The following is an 11064-nucleotide window of genomic DNA, read 5'->3' as shown; positions in this document are numbered from 1 at the left end:
CCACTTTCAAAGAGAAATTACAGAGGGCTCTTATCATAAAACTCTTGAAGGCAAAATTGAAATTGGGTATGGGCATAGCAGACGAGATTCACAAAGAATTTCGAAAAAACAAACATTACCTCAAAGTCAAAGTTTTTGATAAAGATGAAATTTGGTCAGCCGATTTAATCAACATGCCAGTCGAGAGAGGGTAAAAGTATTGTTTGACGGTGATCGACATATACACGAGATACGCTTGGGTCTTTCCCTTGAAAAACAAATCGGGTCTGACTGTCAAACAAGCATTCGAAACCATAATGAAACAATCCGACAGACGACCCCTAAAGTTGTGGGTTGATAAAGGAAGCGAATTCTACAACAGAAATGTGAAATCTCTGGGGTTTGAAATTTACAGCACGCATAACGAAGGTAAAGCCGTAGTGATAGAAAGATTCAACAGGACTCTTAAAAGCAAATTATTTAAGAAATTCACGGAATTGAAATCTCAAAAATGGCTTAAAATATTACCAGTTGTTGTCGACGAATACAATAACAAAATACATTCGTCTATAGGTGTGACGCCATCGCAAGCCTCTAATAACCCGAATATCATAAAGTCCGTCAACACTCGAAACAACTTTGAAAACGAGATTAGCAATTTGAATATTAAACCCAAATTCAAAGTTGGAGATCGAGTTCGTATTTTTAAAAATAAATCATTGTTTCAGAAAGGTTACATCGGCTATTGGACTAACGAGATATTCATCGTTGATTAAGGAAACAACACATCACCCCCCACGTATGAATTGATCGATCAAGACAAAGAAAAATCATAGGAAGGTTTTATCAAAATGAACTTCAAAAAACTGACTTTTAAAAATGAATCTCGAAAATGAAGATTTAGATGAAAGGTTAAGAAATTTAGATGTCGACAAGCATTTACGCTCTCTTGAATTAAGATTTTTTAAATTTAAATGTAAATTTATCTTCAAAATATTATTGAATGTGTTTTATCAGAATGTTATACAAGTTTTTTCAAACACAAACTACGTATATATTTCGTCAATTGGGTCTTCAGCAATACTTTCCGCCTACTTCGAAAAACACTTAAAAAACAATCAACTTAAAAAATGAATGCATTTCTCGATAAATACGGAAAAGACACGACCACAAATTTTCAACTTGTGAAATGGGCCAAGGAGTTGAACGTCTCGCCGTTTTATTATTGCATGCGAGATGAAATTGATGAACTGAAATACAAGAAAGGTACATTTTACGCCATCACAAACATTCACACGTCGGATCAAAAAGGAGTTCATCACTCTGCTTTACACAAAGATTCTCCGAATAACTTTTATTTCTTTGATTCTTTCGGTCTAGAACCGACAGAAGAGATAACGAAAATGACTAGCAAACCAATCAAATGTTCTACGTTTCAAATTCAAATGCCAGGACAAAAGCTGTGTGGACAGCTGTCGCTTTGGGTTTTATATCGGTTGAGTTTGGGAGAAAAGTTTGAAGAAATTATAATAAATTTAACTCAATAAAAATGGCAAACAAGTTTGGATTAGGGTCTTTACCTCTAGAATCTAAAAATCCCATGAGTTCTACGGCGTTTATAAACAAAGCGAAACCTTTTTTCGTGGATCAAATCGGAGACACCTTACAAGGGGATATCGATATGAACAATTTCAAAATAACTAATTTAAAGTTTCCAGGAAACGATAACGATGCCGTGAACAAGAAATATTTACTGGATCAAATAAACGCAATTCAAATAGATAAGGACCATGTTGAAAATAGAATAAATGACGTGAAAAGATACCTCAGACGAAATATTAAAAATCTTGTGGACGAACCCAAACTACAACAAGAGTTAACGAGTTTGAAACGTCTTATTCAAGTGGTTGCAAAATTTAATATCTAAATTAGACGATAAGATTACGAAGGTAAAAATAGACGTCCAACGTTTAATAGATAACCCAAATGTAAACGAGGATAGATTGAAACGAAAACTAACCACTTTGGAAAGAAAACGTGGCGAATTGCTAGCAGAACTAGACAAGACCGCGGACAAAACCGAGTTACAAAATTCGATATCCAATTTGAACGAAAAGATCGCGAAGCAAAAATCAGATGTTCAAGATATAATTAACACACTTCCCATTGACAAAGATACGTTGAAACGACAATTGACTGCTTTGGATACTAAAATCACGGACGAATTAGAAAAAGAAGCGGGTGTGATTAAAAACTTTCTTCAAAATAAATTTCGAGATGATTAAATTATATTAAAGAACAGGTCAATCTTTTGGTATCTAGAATTCATGACGATTTTTTGAGACAAGAGAGAAAATTGAGCAAATTAGAAGATATTGTCACGGACAAATCGTATTATTTTAATCTTCCATTCGAAAGTGACACTGTCTAGGATGGAAGACCAAATTTATAAATCAAACAAATACGGATTCAAAGCAGAAATAATAGTGGGTTCTCTCGCATACGGAGATATCGGCGAAACGCAAGAGTTTTCTTTTCGAGGTAATTGTCTGATTCAAATAGAGTTTCCCATGAAGATTAAAGTCAATAAGGTAGTCTTCAAACAAACCGGTAAGGGCGTCAAACATATTTCATTATTCAATAATGGTAATTTGGAAGAGAATATACGTTTGATTGATAAAAGGGATCAGGAAATTGAAACGAAAAATGGTAAATATGTAGACACCTTTAAAATGGAAGTAGAAAATGATAAGGATATCATTGGAATCAAAGATTTGGATATGATATTGGAGACGGAAAATCCACCATTAACCAACATTGTCAAAATTCCACCATCACTTATAATATCCGTATACGTACCCGGACCAATAGAATCGAGCAGTCACGAGTTTTTACGAACAACAGACTTTGCAAACTGTATTTTGTTTACGATGGAATATACACCTCGATCGATGTTCATAAAAGTCAACAAGAAAGAGAGTTTATAGTACATTTATCGTTTGCCGAAGGTTCCGACTCCATCCTTGAAGGTGGTGGTTTTATTTCTAGAGCCAAGATAAACATCGAAAAAGAAAAAAGAAAATATTCCTATCATCTTAAAGAGGACCATACGAAAAACGAAATGTCGTTAGTACGCGTAAATGTTTTTACTTTTAATACCCGCAAATATAATAATGCTAGGCCAAACAAGTACGCTCTATACGATATTCCTTGGTTCCATTTATCGGAAATTCACTTAATTTAACGACTTAAAAAATGGAACTCGAAAGCAGACAACAATACATGATAGACAAACAAGAAGAGTTGAAAATAAAGTTGAGACAGTGCAATACATGCAGGAAAACATGGAGTAGAATCGATTCTTTTTTAAAAACAGCGAGCACAGTTCTAACGGTAGGAGTAACGGTGGCAACGGCCGTGACTGGTGGATTAATGCTTCCGGTCATCGTCCCAACCGTATTGGCTGCATTAACAGCCGTTCAAACGACTTCTTGCGGTCTCATCACTTTAGGTTTCACGAGCAAAAAGAAAGCTCATTATAAAAAGAAAACGGATATCTTGAATATGTATCTTAATCAATTGTACATCTTTTTCGAAAGATCGAGAGAAGACAAGAACATAATAGTTGAAGAATTAAAAGAATTCAATGAAATTTTGGACAAATTCCATACAGAAATATCAGCGGTCAAAATAAAGAAATAATCAAAAATATGAATAAAATCGAACTTGCAGACGATGAAACATTGATAGAAAACGCCCTATTTTCCGATGTTATCAAGGCTATCTCTGATAAATTTAAAACATTCAAAGGACAAATTAAAATAGATGGAGAGATAGTCGAGGAAACGAATCACAGACAATACATGTCACTCCTCGGTTTCAATGCCAAAACCTTTCACAATATCTTTTCAAATATGGACAAAAAATCCGATGCTTCCGATTGGTATTTTACAGGAAAAATAATTTTAATGAAAGACAATTTCCAAGAAATAAAAAGATCGAGAGTTGGTAGAGGAGGAACTGATCTACTTAAAAAGATAAATGAATACGAAGGCGAAAATTGTTACATACCTACAGATGGTCACTGTTTTATCAAATGCGTCAATCGTGTTTTGAACAAAGATTTAACGTGTAAATTTCAAGAATACATCAACGGGTTTTCAAAAGCAAATAGAAAAGGAGTGATGACTTGTACTAGAATGAAGGAATTCAACAAGAAATTTAACACTTCGTTTCAAATTTATAATCCCAAAAACAGACATTTTCACCCCAGAGACGTTCACGATGAATTAGATTGGGTTTTTTACTTACACAACTCGCATTTCTGTCTGATTAGAAGAAGCCAAAAAAGTTTGGGAATTCAAGAAATAGAAGACAATTACGAACAGGTGTGGAAAACGTGTAGAGACGACAACGCAGTAACACAGGTTTCACCTCTCAAACTAAACGTGCTTTCGAGTATGAGTGATGATGCGTTATTCGCTTGGGATTGCGAAACGTATTCAGAAAATGACACGCGAAGAGCAATTCCTTATGCCTGCACTTTAATTAATTTAGAAAAACTAAGGAAAATGTTAAACAGAATAAATAATCTCTTTCCAGATTTAAAGTCGTCAGATACCATTCCAGAAGAATTTTACAACAAACTCATGACTAATATAGTAGAAATATTTGTAGGTACAGATTGCATCGATCAAATGTTGAAATATTTAGGTCAATATGATAGAAAGAGATTAATATTAATTTCTCACAACGGTAGTGGTTTCGACAACTGGATCGTGCTTAAAAATACAAAAAAACTAAAGCATTGCCCTTTAAAAACACCCAGAGGAATTCTATCTTTTCCTTTATCTAATCCATACACGGATGAAGATTTACAGAAAAAATGGAAAAGACAGAAAGAAATAAAGGGTAATTATTTACAACATATTAATTTCACGTGTTCCTATCAACACGAATCCTCTAGTTTGGCTGCATGGGAAAATTCTTCCAATCTCCCCGCGAATTTGAGAAAGATTGCCGACGTAGATATCGCTAAATACACGCAAGACAACTGGGAGGAATTGAGACACGAATGGGAACCTTACGCCAAGAGAGACACTCTCTGTTTGGGAGCTTGTTTGATAAAATACAACCAAGTCACGAAAGGCGTTGTAAACCAGAATATGTCCAATAATCTAACGGCTCCATCTTTATCTTTAAAGGGTTGGTATTATTTATATCATTACGATAAAGAAATGGTGGAAGAAGAATGGTATGAAACTACTAGAATGGTTGCGAAACATACCGAAAAAGAAAATATAGAAAAAGTTTATTCGCACACTAATCCTTTTATAAGAAATTTTATCAGACGATCTATTAAAGGAGGAAGAGTTTCGGCAAATAGAAAATCATTTGAAACGAACAAAATGGATGAAATTTGTAACGTATTAAAGGAATATATTTCACAAACAGAAAGTAATAACATAATTGATTTATTCAAAGAATACAGCGCAAGCACAAAAGACAAAACGGAGGTTCATTCGAGACTTAAAAAAATAGAATGTACTAAACTAATGGCATTTGATGCTAACGGTCTATACGCTTCCGCCATGTCGGATTTAGACAGTCAATATCCGAGAGCAGAAAGTGGAAGACCGTTTCTACCAGAAGAAGAAAAAGAATTTGTAAAACTCTTCAATAAACAAAAATTCAGACCTAGAACAGCTATTTTAACAGTGTGGTTTGACTATCCCAAAAACATGTTCTTCCAACCGATACCAGCTAAAGATAAAATCACTTTCACGAATAAAGAAGGTAAAAAGGAAACGGGTAACAAAATCAGGTTCAGAAATGGTTTCTGTCACGACGTTTTAACATCGGTCGATATTCAAGAAATAGTGAAAGCCGGTGGACGAATTATTAGAATATTAGATGGTATAGTTTACGAAGAAAATTTTAAAACTCCACCCTATAGAGATTATATTTTAATTTTGAGAGATTTAAGAAATAAATATAAACGAGAAGGTAATATCGTGGGTAGTAATTGCATGAAATTATTAGGTAATTCCTTGTATGGTAAATCAATTCAGAAAGATATATTCACAACTAGACATTTATGGAATGAAGCAACTTTACAGGCCAACTTTGATTCACGCGTTAAAACCTATGAGAAAATTAATGATACTCAATATATTGTTGAAACAGAAATTGAAGAAAAAGAGATTACTACCGAAGATAGTAAATCTACACGACTAACACCTAGTCATTTGGGATCATTCGTTTTATATCACAGTAAAAAAATAATGAACAATTTCATTTCATAAATGGATTTTATAAACCCGAAATTTACTATACCGACACCGATAGTTTGTACATTTCATCCAAAAATTGGAAAAAACTAAACAGAGCTGGTTTGGTCTCCGAAAAAAGCTATTGCAAAGGTAAAAACGATTACGGTGACGGTGGAATTATATTTGGTTTATATTTAGCACCAAAAGTCAAATACAACATCGTTTTGACTTCTGATGGTGTCTTAAAAGAAAAGAAAACGTTTAAAGGTTATTCTAATGATAAGATAAGTGTAGAAGATTACGTTCAGTTAGCAAGCGGACATGATGTGTCGAACGAATTTAATAAACCATGGGAAAAAAGTTTCACCAATGGAGTAGTTATTCCAAATGATAAACAAACTAAAGTTTTTAGAAGTTATTTGAATAATGTTAAAAGAAAACCACCAAACAGTGAAGGAATTGTGTATCCTTACAACGACAAAGATGAGTATAGTTTTGACGAAAACTATGAATTTGATGATTTCGATTATCTTTCTAATCAAGAAGAGAATGAAGATTGTTTTAAAAGAAGTTGAATGACAATTTCTTCGTTGCCAAAGTCTATGAACCTGTTTTTACCGTCTTTGATTTCCAGATTTATATCTTTGATCATGAAAGAATTGGCTGGTAAATAGGTCGTTTGAAACGGTTTCTCTATAATTCTGTATCCGATCGGCACCGTAAAAGTCGGTATGCTGTATATGATTTGGCTTTTGTGCTTGTTGAAAAATCCACCGTTGATCAAATTACAGTGAATGTTGATCACATCGATATCGTTCTCGATGTTGGCCTTGTACGGCGCCAATGTCGATTGTGTGTATATTCGTTTATCGAACCCTAGTAACGCATTCAACGAATTTTCTACGTTGAAATCGACTTGACTGTTATTTCTCAAGATCAGTTTTATTTTGTTCAGATTCAAATTACCTTCGAATTCGATATTGTTTTTGCCGTTCACGCTTCCTGCGTATTCGGATAGGTATTCGTTGATGGCTACGTATTCGTAGCTTCCCGCTAGTAAGTTTATTGTTTCGAACGTAACTCCGTTATCCGTCGATATTTTTAGTAGATTGTTTTTTTCGTTGATGAATTGTAAACGGAGAAATACTTTAATCCCAGTTCGTACTGTTTATTGCGATCGAGTTCATACTCGTAGTCTAGAGACAATTTGATGTCTGGTTTATTCGAGGTGGTAACGAACAATTGTTCTTTATTGGACATTTTTAATGACGTTTATATAGTCTTTTTTAGTGATGATTTTTTTCTCCAAAAGCCGTTTTAATATGCCATTGACTTCGTTGTATTGTCTGTCCGATCGATGACCTTCCTTCATGGCCGCTAATATTATTTCTAATCTATTAAGCAATTCTTTATTGTCGTCGGATAAAAACGTTATACCTTGTCCAGATGCCACCATATCATCGAATTCGTCTATTTCTTGTATGATTGGATTGTTGTCTTCAGCATAATCATCTACTTCGTCAACTTCGTATCCATCATCATGATCAATTACTCTTATATATAGTTTAACTTCTTTCGATCTATTTGTTTCGGGTCCCGACCTTCTTATTGCATCTAGAAATTTTGAGTATGCTTCTAAATCATTGTAATTGGCAATTTCAACATCCTCGCCATTCATTAAATCTATTAACCCTCTCGTTAATGTAAATATAAAGTCTTTTGTGTCGATTTTGAATTGTGGTGAATTTCCACTAAATCTTATTCTAAAACCATTAAACAACAAACCCTCATCATCAACGATTGGTGAAATGCTCTTTGGTAAATCTGGGTCAGGGTTTGAAAAAAGACGTTTTATATCATCTAATGTCCTAATTATAATACCATTATATTCAATCGGTTTGGGTTCTATATGAGCTGTGGGTTCTAAAGCTAATTTCTTTTTAATATCCTCTTGAGATTTTAATATGGGTTGAAATAGAGTTTGTAGATTTTCTGTTAATCCGAGTTGTTGTAATTTGTATTTTTCAACTTGGGTCTTTATTTTATTCTTAGCTTTGATATATTCTCTATTTCTTTTTAAAATATTATTCCAATCCGTCATTTTTAAAAAAATAAAATTAACATATATCGATCATAACTCTTTCTCCCGCAGGTTTTCTAGTATTTACAAATACATATCCATGATCATCTGGGTTTCTCCATTGAGCTTTACAAACCTTTTTACATGTATCTCTATCCATTCCGGATTTATAGACTGAATGATTTGAGATAAATCTTTATCGTTTAATTCAAATAATAAAAAACAATTTGCATTTTTTCTAATGAACATAGAATCCATCCCGTAAAAAGATTGTGATTGGTATATGCAGTGACAGTTGTGATGTCTTCCTTTGGTGAAGAATTCTTGTTGAACAGTTTGATTTCTTTGCGCTACGCAGTCGTCAAACAATATTAAGTTCTTTCGATTGCTATCAATATTAGACAAGTCTAGATCATTAACATTTTTCGTAAGAAAAACTTTTATATCCGTTGGATTGAAAGATGGATTCTTTGATTTAATGAAGTTTTCTATGATATCTTTTATTTCCACTTCTTCTTCGTTTTCTTCGTAATATTGAAATATGTCTTGAACGTCTTTCTTTGGTAAATATTCCAAAGCTTTGAGAAATTGATAATACGATTGCTCTGGTGTTGTTGTGTAGATATACAGAGAATCGAAATCTAAAAGGTTTGGTGTTGTCAACATGTTAAAAGTGAGATGAGTTTTCCCAGAACCTGAACTACCGCAAATACACATGAGCATTGGGTTACTAGGAAATATTTCTGAATGATTAAATTTTTTGCCCATTTTTATTTATTACATTTTCGTACCAAAAATCACTCCGTTGCCTTTATACTTTGAAAGGAAGATTCCCTCGCCAGAACGTATGTTTTTAAAAAATATGGCGTTGCCCTTGTGTTTGACCTTCATTTCTCCAGTGTCGATTTTATCTATTAATTTGCTTAATCCCTCTTTAACGGTTTTCTTGGTTTCTTCGCCAAATCTTTGTCCGAATTCTTTAACCGTCCTTAATATATCTCCTACTCCCGAACCTCCTCGTGCTTCTCTTTCCATTGCCAAATTGTGTCTACGTGCTTCGGCGTTTGCAGCGGCTTCAGCTTTCTTATCGTTGACAGCTTTGGCTATCCCAGCAGCTCCACCAGCAGTTGCACCGGCTGCAGCTAAACCAGCAAAGATTAAAGGTAAGAAAGGTAAAAATCCACCTTTTTTAGTTAAATTCTCATCAATTCTTTCCAAGTCTATATCGTCTCTGACTTTGCAATGTTTGTATTTATCGATAATCTTTTGGGTTATATGCACTTTTTTACCGTTGTAAGTTATTAGAGTCGGCGAATTCGTTTCCATAGCTTCTATTATTTTCATAACTAAAGTTTCTGGTTTCATTTTTAAAGGGTGTTTTTTTATTCAATTCTTATCATTCTTCTATCTGATATTTTAATCAAATGTTTTGCTTCTTCCAGCAATAAACAGTAGCCGGTCACACCTCCTTGTGTTTTATTGATGTGAATATTTATGTTTACCCCTGTTTTGAAAAGATCTTCTTGATGAGCTGACAGATCGAAACAAAAGATTGGATGATTGAGTGAAAAATCTGTGTATTCAAACTGAGGCGTATTTCCAAACAATTCGCACATGTTTTTATAGTTTCTGTACAATTCGTTGTAATCTTTTTTGGAAGGATCAATTGTCAAAGGTTGATTGGGATAATTATCGTTGTTCAATCTGACTTGAACTTTGCGAATGATGGGATCTTCAGTATGGTTCAATGCCACTCTGAAAATGTTGTTGTTGTTTGTCTGAGAGTCTGGCAGGTTTTTGAAACCGACCATTAGATATCTCGCTGGTTTGACGGTGTTGGTAATTGGCCACGTGGTGGATTCTCCCGTTAAAGTCATGCTACCTACCGTGTTACGACGAAGAAAAGCAATTTCGATGTCTTTGGTTAAAGAGTTGAATATTCTCGTTTCCACTTCTACGGAAGGAGTGATTACCGGTATGTAAAGTTGGATATTCGTTATTTCCAATTTAGCGTCAGAGTTGTTTTCACCAAAGAATATCTTGTTGTCGTTGATTTCTCTTTGCAAATGAATTTTATACGGTAAACCTATGGAAACCTTTCTGTGTTCCAAGAGACCAAATAAAGGATACAACTTCCAATTTACGTAATTACCCCATCTGTTGTTCTCGACAGAGTTGTTGTATTGAAGCGCTCGTTTTTCAAATCCGTGATTTACTCCGCGAGTCACTCTTTCCAGTGTGTTTTTAGCAACAACTCTAACTCTAGCTAAATCGGCATCATTTGCAAGATTTCTTACCGGTTCTTTTAAAACTTCTCCGTCACCGACATCGGGAATCCATCCCGAAACTGAATCGTAGTTTTTGGGATACAGAACCGTTTTCAACATTGTGTCAAACTCGCCGGGGTGTTTTGTGGTCTCTATCGGATTTGAACCAGCTTCCAAAACCATTTCGCTGAATAAAGACGGAAAGAAGTTGTTTTCTAAAGTCGTGTTGGTTTGTGGAATTCGATTCTGAGCGCCGTCTTTGATTTTGAAATCGCATCGGAAATGGGCATCGGAAAGCAGCAACCAATTGGACAACGAATTAATTTCAAAGGTAACTCTTCCTCCGTCGTTTATTTGGGTCTTTGTCCCTACCGATGGTGAGATGATTACGTAATCCTCTTTCTTCTTGTTGAACGAATATTGAATCGGATCATACAATTGAAAGATTGGATCCAATCTGTAATTT

General features: G+C 34.4%; 5 protein-coding genes across 5 annotated transcripts in view; 3 read left to right on the top strand and 2 right to left on the bottom strand.

Moving 5' to 3' along the window:
- The window catches only part of LOTGIDRAFT_155603 (hypothetical protein), a gene marked incomplete at both ends in the record, with an annotated part of 2208 nt that extends 1419 nt beyond the window's left edge, over window positions 1-789 (top strand). Inside the window, one exon of the mRNA XM_009067138.1 lies at window positions 708-789. Within this exon, the coding sequence (XP_009065386.1) occupies window positions 708-789 (82 nt within the window). The remainder of the gene's footprint in view (window positions 1-707) is intronic.
- A 739-nt stretch (window positions 790-1528) lies between these two features.
- Window positions 1529-1906, top strand: LOTGIDRAFT_155602 (hypothetical protein; the record flags this gene model as incomplete). The annotated part of the gene is made up of 1 exon (XM_009067137.1): window positions 1529-1906. The coding sequence occupies one exon, from the start codon at window positions 1529-1531 to the stop codon at window positions 1904-1906; it is 378 nt and encodes a 125-aa protein (XP_009065385.1).
- Window positions 1907-3689: 1783 nt separating this feature from the next.
- LOTGIDRAFT_155601 (hypothetical protein) lies at window positions 3690-6826 on the top strand (the record flags this gene model as incomplete). Its single annotated transcript, XM_009067136.1, has 2 exons — window positions 3690-6252; window positions 6450-6826. The coding sequence occupies 2 exons, from the start codon at window positions 3690-3692 to the stop codon at window positions 6824-6826; spliced, it is 2940 nt and encodes a 979-aa protein (XP_009065384.1).
- A 674-nt stretch (window positions 6827-7500) lies between these two features.
- On the bottom strand, window positions 7501-8352 carry LOTGIDRAFT_155600 (hypothetical protein; the record flags this gene model as incomplete). The annotated part of the gene is made up of 2 exons (XM_009067135.1): window positions 7501-7775; window positions 8037-8352. The coding sequence occupies 2 exons, from the start codon at window positions 8350-8352 to the stop codon at window positions 7501-7503; spliced, it is 591 nt and encodes a 196-aa protein (XP_009065383.1).
- A 756-nt stretch (window positions 8353-9108) lies between these two features.
- LOTGIDRAFT_155599 (hypothetical protein) lies at window positions 9109-10781 on the bottom strand (the record flags this gene model as incomplete). The annotated part of the gene is made up of 2 exons (XM_009067134.1): window positions 9109-9686; window positions 9797-10781. 2 exons carry the CDS (start codon window positions 10779-10781, stop codon window positions 9109-9111), a joined length of 1563 nt encoding a protein of 520 aa, XP_009065382.1.
- Between the last annotated feature and the right edge of the window lie 283 nt (window positions 10782-11064).

This window comes from Lottia gigantea (genome assembly GCF_000327385.1).
Source record: "Lottia gigantea unplaced genomic scaffold LOTGIsca_8, whole genome shotgun sequence".
Classification (NCBI taxonomy): domain Eukaryota; kingdom Metazoa; phylum Mollusca; class Gastropoda; family Lottiidae; genus Lottia; species Lottia gigantea.
This window is presented reverse-complemented; position numbering and strand designations above follow the sequence as displayed.